This window comes from Bos mutus, chromosome 11 (assembly GCF_027580195.1).
Source record: "Bos mutus isolate GX-2022 chromosome 11, NWIPB_WYAK_1.1, whole genome shotgun sequence".
In the NCBI taxonomy this organism is placed as follows: domain Eukaryota; kingdom Metazoa; phylum Chordata; class Mammalia; order Artiodactyla; family Bovidae; genus Bos; species Bos mutus.
Genome location: NC_091627.1, coordinates 91,173,300 through 91,191,711, shown reverse-complemented (window position 1 = coordinate 91,191,711; position 18,412 = coordinate 91,173,300). Strand labels below are relative to the sequence as shown.

At 38.5% G+C, this 18,412-nt stretch overlaps 1 protein-coding gene across 3 annotated transcripts in view; it reads left to right on the top strand.

The window, feature by feature from the left end:
• Nucleotides 1–18,412, top strand: part of TTC27 (tetratricopeptide repeat domain 27) — a 180,551-nt gene that overhangs the window by 138,217 nt on the left and 23,922 nt on the right. For all 3 annotated transcript variants that reach the window (XM_070379762.1, XM_070379761.1, XM_005893003.3), the window contains 3 exons: nucleotides 6,561–6,659; nucleotides 10,367–10,419; nucleotides 16,799–16,964. In XM_070379762.1, the coding sequence (XP_070235863.1) occupies nucleotides 6,561–6,659; nucleotides 10,367–10,419; nucleotides 16,799–16,964 (318 nt within the window). The remainder of the gene's footprint in view (nucleotides 1–6,560; nucleotides 6,660–10,366; nucleotides 10,420–16,798; nucleotides 16,965–18,412) is intronic.

Genomic DNA, 18,412 nt, shown 5'->3' with positions numbered 1-18,412 from the left:
ACGGAGGAGCCTGGTGGGCTGCAGTCCATGGGGTCGCTAGGAGTCGGACACCACTGAGCGACTTCACTTTCACTTTTCACTTTCATGCATTGGAGAAGGAAATGGCAACCCACTCCAGTGTTCTTGCCTGGAGAATCCCAGGGACTGGGGAGCCTGGTGGGCTGCCGTCTACGGGGTTGCACAGAGTCGGACATGACTGAAGCGACTTAGCAGCAGCAGCAGCAGGGAGGAAAGCTTAGTATTTAATAGTAAATGAGAAATTTGGTTATGAAAGAATTGGTTGGTGGTGCACAGTTTTTAAAAATACGAGCACCAAACATTATTTTAGGAAAAGCTACTACCAGACAACATTGATATCTCTCTTGAGTTTGGCTTGGGTCATTTCCTGTTTAATGAAGCCACATTCAACCACTTATCTGAATTTGGGGTCATGGGAATGAGTCAGCGATGCAGAACAGAGAGAATGGAGAGTGTTGTTTGGCATCAGGATTCAGTTATAACATGTTGCACTTTATTATACAGAATATCAGAAAAATCCAGTCAACGCATAAGGAAAGTTAGTAAAATAGGTGAAGCTACTGATTATTCATTTGTTCTGCAGAAACCTTGAGGAGGAAGGAAATTTGAGTAGTAGGTTCATAAGTTAAGAAAGTAATTTGTAATATCACATAAGCGTATGGCATCTATTGTATATGTGCTTTAGATAACCTTGTAAAAATTAACTTCATAATTCTAAGAGTAATCCATGCCTGTTGTCCAGTGGTGCTTGGTCTCTGTTAGTTCTCAGGGGAACAAGCTGTCCATTTCTGTTTTAGTTATTGATGTTTAATAAGTGTTGCTGGGCTTTCCAGGTGGCATTGGTGGTAAAGAACTCATCTGCCAATGCAGGAGACATTAGAGAAGCAGGGGTTTGATCCCTGGATCCGGAAGATCCCCTGGAGGAGGGCATGGCAACCCACTCCAGTATTCTTGCCTTGGAGAATCCCATGGACAGAAGAACCTGGCGAGCTATGGTCCGCATAAAGAGTCAGACTCGACTGAAGCGTCTTAGCATACAGTCACTGTCTTCACCACAGGTATTGCACACCAGGAACCAGGAACCATTGTGTGACTTCAGGCAAATCACTTCCTTTCCAGACCTCATTTTTCTTGTGGCCTCTTTTTAATTGATTTTTAAGCCTCAGTTCCTTTCTTAGTTCTTCAAACCTGCTGATTCTATTTGCATCATCAGTGTATTTGTTTTGACGCTAGATGGCAGTAATGTACCTTTGAACCCTGTGGCCTCTGAGTTTTCAGAATCGGGGGATCTGAAGGAGCCTTGGAATTTTTGTTTAATCTCCCCCCCCCCACCCACCCATTTAACAACTGGGGAAGTGAGACTCAGAAGTTAAGTGACATGGCCAAGGTCATTCAGTTCTTTAGAACCTCTTGAACCCTAGTCAATCTATCTTTCTATTCCTGTTTCTCTACGGGGCTTTTGAGGGAAGTTCAAAGAGAGATCATGTTTTCAACCATTCCTGCTTTTGGTTAATTATTTAAAAAATAATTTAAAACCATTCTTCAAGTATGTATGTCATATTCAAAATAGTCTGCTTTTGTGTCTCTGTATTGGCTTCTTCCGAGTAGAAAACTGGACTGTCAACTTCTAAAAGGCCACTCCCTGCCTTCACAGTCCACCCTGGAAATAAGCATCACAGCAGTCTCCACCAGAGCCTCCGCAGTGGTTATTATCTTTCTCCATTCTTGCCCAGCCCCTTGGTGAGAGGTTTGCCTTTTAGTTCTTTGCTCCAGGTAAACATCCATTCTTCCGCTTCGTCTTTATCCGTTTGCCTATCAGGAGAACTTTCTGAGGGAGAGGTAGATAATGCTCCAGTTCTTAAAAACTTGATCTCCTGGGTCTTCCCAGCATGTGTTAAGTGGACTGTTTCCTTTCCCCACCCCCTCTGCTGCTGACAAGAATGGCCCTGCTGTCAACCATGGCTGTGTGTGGGCAGAATGGTGTAGAGGGAGGCAGCATGGTCATGCGGAGATGACGGCCTCTGGAATCACACTGATTCCACTGAATCACACTCAGATCTCTCCTTCATCGCTGACTGACTCTGGTCTGTGTTCATCTCTCCAATGAGGGTGCTGTCTGCTGCCTTGCAAGGCCATTTGTGAGGAATAGACAGGGTGATGTGTGGAAAGCGCATAGTATCAGTGCTCGACTACATAGTAGGTGTTCACTGTTGTTCAGTCGCCTAGTCACATCCAGCTCTTTGTGACCCCATGGACTACAGCATGCCAGGCCTCCCCATCACTTACCATCTCCTGGAGTTTGCTCAGACTCAAGTCCATTGAGTCGGTGATGCCATCCAACCATCTCCTCCTCTGACGCCTTCTTCTCTTTCTGCCCTTGATATTTCCCACCATCAAGGACGTTTCCAATGAGTCTGTTCGCATCAGATGATCAAAATACTGGAGCTTCAACATTAGTCCTTCCAGTGAATATTCAGGGTTGATCTCTCTTCAGATTGACTGGTTGGATCTTCTCGCTGTCCAGGGGTCTTCTCCAGCACCACAGTTCAAAGGCATCAATTCTTTGGTGTTCTGCCTTCTTTATGGTCCATCTCTCACAACTGTACGTGACCACTGGGAAGACCATGGCCTTGACTATACAGACCTTTGTCAGCAGAGTAATGTCTCTGCTTTTCAACACACTGTCTAGGCTTGTCATCGCTTTCCTGCCAAGAAGCAATTGGCTTCAGTCACGGTCTAGTGATTTTGGAGCCCAAGAAGAGGAAATCTGTCACTACTTCCATCTTTTCCTCTTCTATTTGCCATCAGTAACGGGGCTGGATGCCATGATCTTAGTTTTTTTAATATTTAGTCTTAAGCTGGCTCTAGGTGCTCATTAAATGCTCATTATTCTGGTTGCTATTGTGTGGAGAGGAACAGGAGTGACTGTGGTGTGTGAGGAGCCCAAGAGAGGAGCCCGGGAGTGGGTCTTAGCCAGAGGAGCCAGTTTTTTTTTAATGGAGACCAAAGGAAAGGATGCAGGTATGTTAGGGTCTGTGTCACTGTTGTAGAGAAATAGTGTAGAGTTGTGCCGCTCAGTATGGTAGCCACCAGCCTCATGTGGCAGTTGAGCATTTGAAGTGTGGCTGGTCCAAACTGAAATCTGCTGTTAGTGTAGGACACACACCAGGTTTCAAAGACTTCATATGAATGAAGTGAATATAAAATATCTCACTGATCTTGTATACAAATAACATGTGTAAATGATAATATTTTAGATATGTAGATCTAAGTAAAATGTTGTTAAAATTGATTTCACTCATTTCTTTTTACTTTTAAAATGCGACTGCTAGAAAATATAATGAGGCTAGCATTATATTTCTATCTGATAGCATTAGACTAGGAGATGGAGACCTTTTGTATGCAACCATATACAATGTTAACTTGGGGATTCATGTAAGTTTTAATTTTTTTAAGCTTCTTTTGAATTTTTTTCTTTTATGATATTCTCTTCTTAAGAGCATGACCATCCTAAATCAAGATGTCAGTCAGGGTAATATAGGTTAAGTAAGAGTTAAAAAAAAAAAAAGTAAAAGAGGCACCAAATATACTCCTTCAGATCAGATCAGAATAGATCAGATCAGTCGCTCAGTCGTGTCCGACTCTTTGCGACCCCATGCATTGCAGCACGCCAGGCCTTCCTGTCCATCACCAACTCCCGGAGTTCACTGAGACTCATGTCCATCGAGTCAGTGATGCCATCCAGCCATCTCATCCTCTGTCGTCTCCTTCTCCTCCTGCCCCCAATCCCTCCCAGCATCAGAGTCTTTTCCAATGAGTCAACTCTTCACACCTCAAAATCCAAGGACCCCGATTGAGATGCAAGGTATAAATGGATTTTTGATGGTTTAGTGGGTCATCTAGAAGCAATGAAAAGATCCTAGAGTTTTTTTTTAAGCCATTGCATGATTCAAAAAATAGGGTGTATACAGAAGTCATCTCCCATCTTGATTATTTGTCATTAGGAGATGAAAACCTACTAGCAGTCAATGATCCTAGAATTTTTTTAGATGCAAATTATTGAAGCAATTACACAAATGATCAAGAGTAAAAAGAAAAGGGAATCACAATACTACATATTAAATTGTTATCGGCTTGATTTTCACTAAACTTATTTTGGTATTAAGACATTAGTTAAAAAGGATTGACTTGTTTTAAAAACTTAGATAGTAATCTCATCACCAGCTTATGTTGGAGCTGTAAGATAGTTGCTAATTTCAGACATTTATATAATCTTTGTCTTTTGAGGTAGATTGAAAAATAAATTTTCAATTTTTATTTTCATTTGAGTTTATACTCACTGTTTTTTATGACACATATGAAATAGTTCTGTTGTCAGTTTGTTCTTTGCTGATACAGGAAGCGAGCAGGGCATATGCATTTTGAGAACTTTGTGGGCACTTCTCATTTTTCTTGATTTGATCACAGGATGAGGTATTCCTCATTCAAGTAAACTTGCTGCCATGATTCTTTGAGGGTATAACATGCTGTCACTTGTAAGAGGCAATGTATTTTAAGTGCCACCTTGTATAGAAAATTAAATGCTGACTTCCTAGGTGGCGCAGTGGTAAAAAAATCTACCTGCCATTACAGGAGATGCAAGAGAAGGGGGTTTGATCCCAGGGTAGGGAAGACTCCCTGCAGGAGGAAATGGCAACCCACTCCAGTATTCTTGCCTGGAAAATCCCATGAACAGAGGACCCTGACAGGCTACAGTCCATGGGGCCACAAAGAGTTGGACACAACTGAGTGACTGAGAACACACACACGCACAATAAAAGTCTGATCAACTATTGGTTATTAGCATTCAGAGATGTTAAATGGAAAAAAAGTGCACCTTATAAATGATGAATTATAATACACAGATTTTGAAACTTTTGAGTAGACTAGAAGGAAGCTTGTTTTATACATTAGCATCAGACTTTAGGCCCTCTCAGAGTGAGTCACTTTCAGTGAATGTGGTTTAGTGCATTGGAACTCTTTTCATTTGATTCTTTAAATAACCAGACAAAAGAAAAGTGTAATGAGCTACTTTTTAAGTTGCTGGAGTCCCTTGATTCAGAAAAGGGAACTTCTAACTTAATTTCAACCTCTGCATCTCCCACTGACCCCCAGACACACACCAACCCTGTTTTCAGCCATTACCTATGCTTCTAACAAAATTTGTTCTCTTAAAGGCTGCTGATAGCAGTTATTTATAGCCTCTTGTGAATTCAGGACAAAGTGTTAAATTGCCCAGGGATATTTGCTTTCTAAGCCTTATCTCTAATTATCGACTGAAAATCTTTATCTGCTTAAAGAACTTTGAGGCCTCAACTAGCCGTATGGAACAAGTTTTGTATGAATGGGGGAGGGTGCGGGCAGCCTCCTGTCCACCTCTGTGGAAGGCCGTGGACGGGTAACAGAGCAGCTCGTTTCCTTTCCCACCCGGCAGTGTTCAACCACGTCTGTCTGCTGGCTCGCTGCCCTCATACTAGCAGTCAGAGCAAGTAAGAGAGCAAATTCCTTCTACCGTTGGCCTGACTGACTGTATCTGAGAGGAAAGCAGAGTTGTAATAGCTGCATTTCTGACTAATTTCATTGAATTTTTATCAGTTTTATCTTCCTTTTGATAGAGGCTATTGAATTTTAAGGAAACCCTGTGATGTAAAGAATTCTTTTGTAATTCTCAATAGCCACTTCCTACTTACCTGTTTTCTTTTTTTTTTAATTAATATATTTTTTTTTAATTGGAGATTAATTACAATATTGTAGTGGGTTTTTGCCATACATTGACATGAATCACCCATAGATGTACATGTGTCCCCCAGCCTGAACCCCCCTCTTACCTCCCTCCCCATCCCATCCCTCATAGTTACCTGTTTTCCACATCTCTAAATTTACAAATCTTACTGACTTAAGTCAGGCTTTCCACTGTGAATGACTCTTTGGTAATCCAGATTCTGAGCCTACTTTTTCTAAATTTTTTCAGGCATTCCTAGGCAGGTACATGCCAAGGCAGTTTGGCTCTTGGTTAAACAGCAAAAGTATACTTGTGGTCCAACTTGAAGATGGAAGCAAAACTTTTTCCTCTCAAGTTTGTAGTACGATCATCACTTGTGAATCTGCTGATGCTTTGTATACTTTTTACATAGTTACATTGATGCTCAGTAAAAATGTAAAGTTAATTTATCATATTGGGGCTTATCAACAGAGCTCTCCATTGTGTTCATGGAGTCGGTTAAAACAAATGGGTGTTTCTCAATTAAAGATGTGCAGTGTTGCACATGCTTTCATTTTTGAATTAGTTTTGAAAATTATATGGAAAAGTATCATCTCCGTAGCTAAGGTTTCTAGTTTAAGATACAATGTAAGGCAGTATTTATGATATAGCTCTGTAGACTACTAGTGTAGTGTGTTTGTTGATAGCATCCTACGGGGTTTTCAGATTAAATACGGGGTTTTCAGATTAATCCTATAAATGTCTCTATGTGTTTGAATGACTTCGTCTTTTGGTCTTGCAGCTCGGAGTGTGGTTTTCTCTGGGCTGTGCCTATCTGGCCTTGGAAGACTACGGAGGTTCAGCGAGGGCATTTCAGCGGTGTGTGACTCTGGAACCCGACGTAAGTTTGTTTGGTCTTCTTTCCTTATCACAGCTCTTTGGTACTGTCTAAATTATTTGAACTGTACTGTAGTTCAGAACAGCAATTCCTGCAAGTATGTAGTTTCAGTTTTGCAAGATGATTAAGTTGTAGAGATTTGTTGTAAAATATTGTGCCCATGGTTAACTGTCCCGTTGTGCACCTAAAAATTTGTGAAGAGGGTGATCTCATGTTAAGTGGGGTTTGGTTTTGTTTTGTTTTTGTTTTTCTATTAGCTTAAAAATTTTTTTTTGTTGGAATATAATTGCTTTACAATGTTGTGTTGATTTTTGCTGTATGACATCATGAATCAGCTGTATGTATACATATATCCCCTTCCTCTCTTTTCTCTCCCACCCCCACCCACCCATTCTACCCTCTAGGTCTCCACAGAGCACTGAGCTAAACTCCCTGTCCTTTACAGCAGTTTCTCTCTAGCTTATCACAGTAAAAGGGGAGAGAGAAAATAAGGCAGAAAGATTCAAACTTTCTATTATTTTTATGTCCAAGTAAAAGGACATCATTCCTTTTGTGCTGGAGGAAAGTGTACCATTGGTAGAAGGTCATGCCCTAAGGTATATGATTTATAAATCTAGAAATAAGTGTTTTCTTATAATATCTAAGGTATTCATAGTTTTGTTTAGAAAATAATTGTAATAAAATAGTTTTTTAGTTAAAAAATATACTTTGCTGAAATATACAGCAAAGTGTCACATATATTTTGTCACTCCCCACTATGGGCTACCTGTTAACTGCATTATTAGAAAGTTCTTTTTTTGGTAGTTTATGGTCTTTAAATATTTAACAGCTTTACTGAGATGGTAAATAACTCACATACCATATAGTTCATCCATTTAAAGTGTACGATTCAGTGATTTTTTTTTTCTTTTTTAGTGTATTCAGAATTGTGCAACCATCACCACCGTTTTAGAACCTTTTTATTATTGTAAAAAGAAGCCCCTGTACCAGTTAGCGATCATTCCCCATTTCACCCAGAGACTTTGCACTCGTACCTCCCACCCCGACCCCTAGGCAACCACTGATGGATATTCTGTCTCCATACATTTGCCTGTTCTAAATGTTTCATGCAAATGGAATCATACCATGAGTAGTCTTTTGGTGGCTTTCTTCACTTAGATTAATGTTTCCACAGTTCGTCCATGTTGTCTCATATATCAGCACTTCATTCCTTTTTATGGTCAAATACTATTCCATTGTATGAGCATATCACATGTTAACTTAACTCATTCATCGATTGATGGGCATTTAGATGGTTCCACTCTTCAGTTACTGTGAATCACGCTGCTGTGAACATTCACTCACAAGTTTTTGTGTAGACACATGTTTCCGTTTCTCAGCGTCTTTGTCGACGCTTGTCGCTATCTGTTTGATTATAGCTGTCCTAGTAGGCAGTATCTTGTTGTGGTTTCGGTTTGCATTTCTTTGACAGCTGATTATCTTGAGCATCTTTTCATGTACTTATTAGCCATTCGTGTATCATTAGAGAAATGTTTACTCACATCCTTTGCCCATTTAGGTTATTGGTCTTTTTATTGTTGAGTTGTAAGAATTCTTTCTGTATCCTAGGTATAAGCACCATATCAGATATATGATTTACAAATTTTTTTTCCCATTTTGGAAGCTGTTTTTCACTTTCTTATAGCGTCTTTGAAGTACAAATGTTTTTAATTTTGATGAGGTCTAACCTGTTGCTTGTGCTTTTGGTGTCACATTTAAGAATCCATTGCCAGATCTAAGGTCATGAAGATTAACTTATCTTTTTTTCTAAGAGTTTTATTGGTTTAGTTCTTATGTTTATGTCAAATCTAATGTTAAACCTAGTCATTAAGCTTACCGTACTGTGTGTGGTGGTGCATATTCACTAAACTTATTGTGGTAATCACTTCACAAATATATACATGTACCAAGTCACTATGTAGTACTTCTAAAACTGTATATGCTGTATGTCAGTTGCAGTGCTGTGTATAGCATTGTACAATGCTGTGTATCAGTTACATCTCAAAAAATAACACTTTCAGATAACGTGCTTTCTTTTTTTTTAGTTCAAGAATTTTATTTGGTTCTTTTTACAATTCTTGTGTTTCTACTGAGATTCCCTAATCGTTCCCTTATTATGTTCATGTTTTCCTCAAATATCTGATTATATTTATAACAACTGCTTTGAAGTTTTTATATGTGTATTCCAGTATCTCCTTAATTTCGGTGTCTATTTCTGTTAACTGATTTTTAAATTGGTTATGGATGAATTTTCCTGCTTGTTTGTCTACCTTTTTTTTTATTATTATCATATAGTACACTTGTGGATGCTATGTTGTTGAGTTTCTAAGTTTTGTTGTCTTCCCTTGAAGAAAGTAGAGGGGTTTTTTGGCATTTGGTTAATTTCATTATGGATCAGCTTAATTTTCAGCTTAGAGTAGGTCTGTTGTTGTCCTTGTTTTAGAGTTGCAGTCACCCTTCTCTTGAGGTATAACATTTTGGGGGCTGAGTTTAACCCCACGGCTGATCAGTAAGAATTCTCCACTAAGATTGGTTGAAACTTGACTAGCTCCCAGCACTTGTTTGAGCCCTGGAATTTCCATTCAGCTCACAGCTCTCTGGTAGTTGTTCCCTACTTGGCCTTTAGAAGTTTTTCCCTGCACAGTATAGCTTAGTATTTAGCCAAGGATTCAAGGAGTTGCTTATTGAGATTTCTAGAGCTTATTCTCTGAATAGATCTCTCTTCCCTGGTAGTTTGTCTTGCAAATTCAACCACCTTTGCAGCTCTGAACTCTGAACTTTTTTCTTCCTTTCAGTAAGACTTGCTGTGTTTTGTTTGGTTTCTTTCTTTCTGTGCTGTAGCCCTCTTAAGTGCCTCTAGCTAGAAGTGCAGGTTGATTTTTGAGACACCTCAACAGCTCTTCTCTCAGGGATCACAGTCCTGTGCTGCCCACTGTCCAACTTCTCAAAAACAGTTGTCTCCTAAAATTTTGTCCAGTTAGATGTCTTTTTATGATAATAAGACTAGTCTGGTCCTAACTGTATTCTGTCCATAAGCAGAGGTCCATTGCCATTAATTTTTAAATTGTGTCTTTGGAACTTCAGAACTACATACTCTGTGTTTTATAAAATGTGGAACGAATAAGAGCAAGCATAATTTATATCATTCTTGTTAGAATCAACATTTATACAGACTTTAATTTATTGTCATTGCATAGAAAAATAGGTAGAGAAATGTGTTTGATGAAATACATAGCCTTAACATTGCAGAACACATACTCCTTTATTCTCCTTTCTGATAAAGGATGATGGTGAAATAGCAAACCCTTTTATGATAGGAAAAACAATATTCTGCACTGCTTTAGATTTGTAATTAATCTATATATTGTGTAAATACTGTTATAAATTGCCCAACTATTTTGTAAATCTAAATTTGAAAATAGAATCTTTTCTAAATTCCAAATTAAGGCTTTAACAATTATATCATTCTGTTGATTGTTTTTGTGACTTTTAAAAAATTATAAATATTAAGTTTAATTATAAATGTTTAATTTAATTTTCTTATACACTTCTAACCTTATTGAAAATTATGATTGTAAAAGCACATCTTGAGCCAAGAAAATATATTTTTGTTGGCAGCAGTTATACCTAAAGGAGAGAATAGTCTGTAACTGAATTCTCTATCATTTCAGAATGCTGAAGCTTGGAACAATTTATCAACTTCTTATATCCGCTTAAAACAAAAGTAAGTACACCAAAAAAGATGAAGAACTTTGCTTCCAAAATAAATGAATGAGATTTTCTTCAATTGAACAGTGAAACATTGTGCCTTTCCTCGTTATCTTTTTCCCCTTTCCTACCCTTATCTTTGAGTTACAATGACTTAATTTAGCCATTTGCATTCTAAGTGTAGTTTATTTCTTTAAATCACTTAGTATGTAATAAATATTTTTTTGAACTCTTTATTTGAAACTGAAATTTTGTGTCCTAAATGCCATTACATGATAAAAGCAAGCATGCCTTTAGTCAGCTCAACAGATAGATTCTTTTTTTTTTTTTCTTTTAATTTTTTACTGGAGGATAAATGCTTTACAATATTGTGCTGGTTTCTGCCATACATCAACATGAATCAGCCACAGGTATACATATGTCCCCTCGCTCTGGAACCTCCCTCACATCTCCCACCCTATTCTACCCCTCCAGCGTGTTGCAGAGCATGATTGCTTGCTGTGTACTGAACATTATTGAGAAACAGAAGTATGAACCAATGACTTCAGGGAGTTTGGGTTTAGAAAATATTAAGCCATATTATTTAAAAAATTGATTAATAATCTAGGTCATATGTGGTAAGTCTCAATGAAAAGTAGAAAGAGGGCTAGGATAGTAGGTAATATTTGTAGGACACTTACATTCTCTACCACTTGTATAGTCCTCTGAGGATCTCAGAGAAGAGATCATGTGTGATGCTGGTTCAGAAACACTTCTGAGAGATTGTTGGACTCAAGCTATAATTTGAAGAATTGGTAGAGGGGACAGGCTTTGGAAATAAATGGTCATTAATAGCTGTCCTTAGCCTTCTGAATTTGGGTGACCAGAAGCAGGGCGACAGGCATGAATGCCACACTTTAGGGGACAGGAAGTAAAGTCGTCCAGCTCGAGACTAGTGAGAGCCATGGTGAGAGATGAGATTGGGAAGGTCAGTTGGGGTCAAATGGCAGCATGTTCTGATTGTTCGACTAACTAGTTGAGACTATCCTGTTGGTAATAGGAAGCCAGAGATTTCAGTGGGGATAATTTCATGAAGAGAGAAATTTCTTGAGATTTCATGAAGAGGGAAATTTATCTGATGACCGTGTGTGAGACAGACTAGAGAGGAAACTGGGGGCTGGGATACCAGTTAGGAGACAGCTGTTGTAATAGTCCAGGCAGGAGACATCTAGGCTGGAAGAAGAAGGGGCAGATGCCAGTTTATAAAGGGGACAAGCAACTGGACTTACTGACTGGCTACAGAAAGAAAGGGAAGAGGCAAGGATGGCTGTTATCCTAGTTTTAAATAAATGAAAGGATAGATATATTTCCATGTTTGTTTGCCCTTATTTTCAAACTTAGTTTTCTTTGTGATTCATGAGTATTTCTGGAGATATCATAAATCCACATTACGTCGAGATCATGAAATGCTTCTGCTGCTCTCGGATGATAACTACATAAATAAAGTACTGTTTGTTCCATCACGCTCTGTGGAAAATAATATTGTGTTCTTGATTGCAACTGATTGTGTTAAAACTCACTAGAGACTCTTTTGGTGTAAAGCAAGGGGAAGGGAAATCCCTGCCATAACCGTGGAGTGCTCTCAGTGGGTTTTTCTAGTAATCTTGATCATTGTGTATGTAGCGACCTCTTGTCCTCCAGCCCATTAACCCTAAGAATTCTAATTGCTTTCTCTCTTGCTGGTTCTTGCACATTGTTCCTCAGCTTCTCTTTGACACAGTTTTGTCTCCCTGCAGCTCCCTGAATAGGGTTTTGTGTAAAAGTGGGGTTGTAAGGTCAGAGGTAAATCACTCCTTTATTCTTGCCATTTTACTTTGCTTTCTTTGCTGCCACTGCTCCAGACATAGCTCATTTTTCACTCATGAGATTGTTACTGCAGGGGCAAATCATTACTACTCCTCTCAAAAGAATCCTCTCCCTGCCTTAAGGTGACCCTTTACACTCCCTCATCTCTCGCTCTGCTGTTGCTGGGTTCTTCACTAAAGTGCTGTTTTCCCTTTTTCATCTGATTCCCTGAGGTATCATGGCCCTACCAGTCCCATGGGAAAGTTTTCCATTTTCCTACATAATTGTCATAGTGCATTATCATACCACCATGGTTTGATAAATGAATCCAGAATTGAAGCTCCCTAGAAAGAAGTCATACTTTCCAAAAAAAATGGAATTTTATTGCAAAAATTTTGTGGGCCAAGCAACCAGGATTAGAGGGTAGGAGGACACACAGGAAAAAAGATAACCCTCCTGGTGTGGGATGCTGCTGGTTGACATCTTTTCCAACAGGATAACTTCATCCCTACCCATATGTGGATGGGAGACCTTGGGAATCTCAGTCCACCTCAGGAATCTCAGTCCGCAGTTGATATCACATCTGATGTGTGCAGAGGGAGTGGAGAAAGGGGGAAAAAATTATATGGAAACAATTTATGGCTGAATATGAAGAAGTGTTAGAGCAAGGGTACTTCCATTTTTAACTATAAAGGAGGGTGGGTCGGGGGTAAATGAATTAGTACATTCCATGACAACTTTAGGTCAATTGTTTAATGTAGAGAATACAAAAGTAAACTGCAGTGAATTGGTTGTTATGAAAAGACTAAAAGACTAATTGTAAAGAAGTCATTTCAATCAGTACCGTTGATTAAATGATTTGTGTGTTCTGTGACTAGCTGAGAAAGTTACTGATGGTATGGGCACACTTCTATTTAAGTTCTTAAGGGGATGACTCCCAGACCAATGGCCTGGATCGGCCAGAAGAAGCTCCATCATCACCTCGAAAATTTGCCTTGAAGTCAGCAAAAGGGAAGTCTTGATGAAACACTTTGAGGCTCAGCAGGAAAGGAGACGTGGACCTCGTGGTCTTAAGTTCACAAAGCAAATGCAAAAAGGCTGTTGGAGAGGGACAGATAGCTTACCCTTGAAAGAGGTTGCTATAGTTGTCCAGTAAAACATTTTTGATCTTCAAGGGAGTTATAGTGTTTGTTCAGCCAGTAGAGTAAAGCATTAAGAATCTTTCTGATAGTTAAGATGTTTAACTTTTAAAATAGGTGACATGAAGTTTTGTTGATTTCCTTGTCAATATCAAGTTCTTAAGTCTTTTTCTATTTTCTGAAGTAGCTTGGATAAGGCAAGGATTCTGCGATGGCTTGATAAACTTTTTCTGTAAAAACTACCTAACCTGGTTTTCATTTTTATTCGTTTATTTGGCTTTGTACTTGTTAAATCATTTTGCATGATTTGTTTGTGATGTTCTCATGATTTTTTAAAATACTACTAATTTTATTTATACCATTTTTCTAAATTCTAATGGAATTTCTCATGATGTACTCTGAATATAAGTTAAATAAGCAGGGTGACAATACACAGCCTTGACGAACTCCTTTCCCGATTTGTAGCCAGTCTGTTGTTCCATGTCCGGTTCTAACTGTTGCCTCTTGACCTGCATACAGATTTCTCAGGAGGCAGGTCAAGTGGTCTGGTATTCCCTTCTCTTTCAGAGTTTTCCAGAGTTTGTTGTGATCCACACAGTCAAAGGCTTTGGCATAGTCAGTAAAGCAGAAGTAGATGTTTTTCTGGAACTCTCTTGCTTTTTCAGTGATTCAACGGATACTGGCAACTTGATCTCTGGTTCCTCTGCCTTTTCTAAATCCAGCTTGAACATCTGGAAGTTCACAATTCACATACTGTTGAAGCCTGGCTTGGGGAAGTTGAGCATTACTTTGCTAGTGTGTTAGATGAGTGCAATTGTGCAGTAGTTTGAGCATTCTTTGGCATTGCCTTTCTTTGGGATTGGAATAAAAACTGACCTTTTCCAGTCCTGTGGCCTCTGCTGAGTTTTCCAAATTTGCTGGCATATTGAGTGCAGCACAAGCTGGAATCAAGATTGCCGGGAGAAATATCAATAACCTTAGATATGCAGGTGATACCGCACTTATGGCAGAAAGTGAAGAAGAACTAAAGAGCCTCTTGATGAAAGTGAAAGAGGAGAGTGAAAAAGTTGGCTTAAAACTCAACATTCAGAAAATTAAGATTATGGCATCTGGTCCCATCACTTCATGGCAAATAGATGGGGAAACAATAGAACAGTGGCAGACTTTATTCTGGGCTCCAAAATCACTGCAGATGGTGACTGCAGCCATAAAATTGAAAGATGCTTGCTCTTTGGAAGATAAGTTATGACCAACCTAGACAGCATATTAAAAAGCAGAGACATTACTTTGTCAACACAGGTCCATCTTGTCAAGGCTATGGTTTTTCCAGTGATCATGTATGGATGTGAGAGTTGGACTATAAAGAAAGCTGAGTGCCAAAGAATTAATGCTTTTGAACTGTGGTGTTGGAAAAGACTCTGAGAGGCCCTTGGACAGCGAGGAGATCCAACCAGTCCATCCTAAAGGAAATCAGTCCTGAATATTCATTGGAAGGATTGATGCTGAAGCTGAAATTGAAACTCCAGTACTTTGGCCACCTGATGTGAAGAACTGACTCATTTGAAAAGACCCTGATGCTGGGAAAGATTGAAAGCGGGAAGAGAAGGGGACGACAGAGGATGACATGGTTGGATGGCATCACTGACTCAATGGACATGCGTCTGAGTCAACTCCGGGAGTTGGTAATGGACTGGGAGGCCTGGCGTGCTGCAGTCCACGGGGTCACCAAGAGTCAGACACGACTGAGTGACTGAACTGAATGGAATTCAGCTAGACATTTGTTTCATTATTTTTTTTCCAAAGAGCCAACTTTTGATTTTGTTGATCATTTGTTTCTTTCTTAACATTTCTTCTTTCTTAGAATTATTTGGTGTTCTTCTATCAAATTAAGTTGAATATTTTAACTCATTTCCCATCTTTCATAATTATAACCAATCCATGTAAAAATTATAAAATTTTCTCTAAATACTGCTTTTTGTCTCTAAATGCTATATCTTGCAGATAGTGATATATAATACTTTCTTTAAATTCTAAACATTTTGTACTTTCTAGTATGAATTTCTGCCCCCTCATTGGTTTCTTTACTTTAAGAGTGCATTTCAGGTTTGTAGGCATATGTTTTTTTAACTCTACTTACTATTGATTTTTTATTTAGTTGCAAAGAATATAGTCTACAGACTTTTAGATTTACTTACTAAAAACACAACTCCTAATTATATTTGTTCTTAGTAATTAAGTTACTGACATGCTTCCTCTGTTTCTCTTGTCATCATTGAATATTTCTTATATCCCTTTTCTTCTCTTTGAAAGTCCTATTATTTTTGCAAGAGGAGACCCTTGAATAGTTCTTTTAAGTAAGGGCCAGTGGTAAAGTTTCCTGTTTTTTGTACATGTTAAAATTTTTGATATTGCATTTATTCCTAAGTGTTAAGTTTAGTTGATGATAAAATTAATTTTCACTTAACACTTTATAAGTAGTGTTTTATTGTCTTCTGTCATCTTTTGCTACTTATGAAATATCTGCTGTTCTCTGTCATTCTTTTATAGGTTTTAGGATTACCTTTATGTACTGTGGTTTCACATAATATGTCTAGGTGTTGGTTTACCATTATTTAGAATACTCAGTACACAAAATACACTTTTGATCATAGAATTTTGATCTTTGTTTAGTTTTGGAAAATACTCAGTTATTGTCTCTTCAAATATAGTGTCCTCCCATATTCTGCATGTGTTTACTCTGAAATGTCTATGGAATGTGTACTTGAATCTTACCTCTCATTCTTCCCTCTGTGTCTTTATTATTCTTTTTATTTTTTAATCTGAATTCATTTGAATTTCTCACTATTATCTCCCAGTTCATCAGTTCTCTCTTTGTGTGAAACTAGTTTTTGTCACATGTTGAGGTTTTTTGGTTTGTTGTTTTTAATGTCTTTTGAGTTTCAGATTTTCTACTTGGTTTTTATTTGTGTGTCCCTATTCTTATTTCATTTCTAACTCTTATTTATTCATTTGTTTATTTGGCTGTGTTGGGTCTCAGTTGCACCGTGCAGTCTTTCACTGCAGCACACGGGCTCTCGGTAGTGGCCTGTGTGCTCAGTACTTGCAGCGCGTGGGCTTATTTGCTCCGAGGCATGTGGGATCTTAGTACGCCAGCCAGGGTCTAACTCATGGCCCTTGCATTGCAAGGTGGATTCTAAACCACTGGGCCACCAGGGAAGTCCCAGTTTCTACCTGTTTTGTTTGCCATTCCCTGTTAGGGAAATTTGGGGTGGTTTTGGGTTGTTTGGCCCTCTAATTTTGTTTATTAACATGAATGTTTCAGGACTGATAGAAAGTTCACATTAGCATTTTATACATTTAGGTATGGCTTATTTAGCTATGGCTATTCATTATTGGGTTTTTTTGTTTGTTTGTTTATTTGACCTTCAATAGAGTAAAAGCTTTTAGAACATTACAAGAAGCCCTCAAGTGCAACTATGAACATTGGCAGATCTGGGAAAACTACATTCTCACTAGCACTGATGTTGGAGAATTTTCTGAAGCCATTAAAGCTTATCATCGGCTCTTGGACTTAAGAGACAAATACAAAGATACTCAGGTAGGGTATTCATATTTTGTTATTTCAGTTTGTGTTTACTATTAATACTTGATTATAGAATACAAATTGTTCCCTTGACTCTACACAGGAAAATTTTGTTAAACTCAAGTAATATATAAAAGAGTACTTTTCTTGTATAGTTGAATATGCTTAGTTACATATTAATCCTGACATTCCAATGTCAAATATGTTTATGTAATCATAGACTAAATATCACTGTGACTCAGTAATATGTGGTTTACATGTATATAGTTGGCTTGCAGAAACTTATGCTTATGTTAATCTATTACTTTGGTTATCTCAGTGTAATAGCTGGAATAAATCCCATACTCATTTATTCACTCATTAAACAGTCATCTGTATAACTTTCAGATTGTTTGAACGATATAGAAATGAAGACTAACGTTTTCCTTGTACTGTTTAATAAGATGGTCTTCATCTTAGGATGAAGTCAGAACTGGTTGACTCTTAACAGTACAAAAATTACTATATCCTTTCAGAAACTGTGGGAGTCCTGAAGGCCCTGGGTTTTACATCCAATAGGATTAAATATAAAAGACCTTTTGTGGGATTAATTTGTGAAGAGACTGTATAAAGATAGGGTGTACAGGAGCTTACAGGTTACAAAGTTAGGGGGCTCGAAAATGTAACATTATATTTGCAATTATCAGCATATGCTATTAATGAATTTGGAATTATGTAAAAACAGAAATAAGAAATCAGTTCAGTTCAGTTCGGTCGCTCAGTCGTGTCTGACTCTTTGCGACCCCATGAATCGCAGCACACCAGGCCTCCCTGTCCATCACCAACTCTCGGAGTTCACTGAGACTCACGTCCATCGAGTCAGTGATGCCATCCAGCCATCTCATCCTCTGTCATCCCCTTCTCCTCCTGCCCCCAGTCCCTCCCAGCATCAGAGTCTTTTCCAATGAGTCAACTCTTAGCATGAGGTGGCCAAAGTACTGGCGTTTCAGCTTTAGCATCATTCCTTCCAAAGAAATCCCAGGGCTGATCTCCTTCAGAATGGACTCGTTGGATCTCTTTGCAGTCCAAGGGACTCTCAAGAGTCTTCTCCAACACCACAGTTCAAAAGCATCAATTCTTCGGCACTCAGCCTTCTTCACAGTCCAACTCTCACATCCATACATGACCACAGGAAAAACCATAGCCTTGACTAGACGACCTTTGTTGGCAAAGTAATGTCTCTGCTTTTGAATATGCTATCTAGGTTGGTCATAACTTTCCTTCCAAGGCGTAAGCGTCTTTTAATTTCATGGCTGCAGTCACCATCTGCAGTGATTTTGGAGCCCAAAAAAATAAAGTCTGACACTGTTTCCACTGTTTCCCCATATATGATAATATCTCACTACTCTCATGACTTACTATATATATATATACACTCCAACTATTCCAAAATTTATCTTGGAAAAATAGATGCCATGATCTTC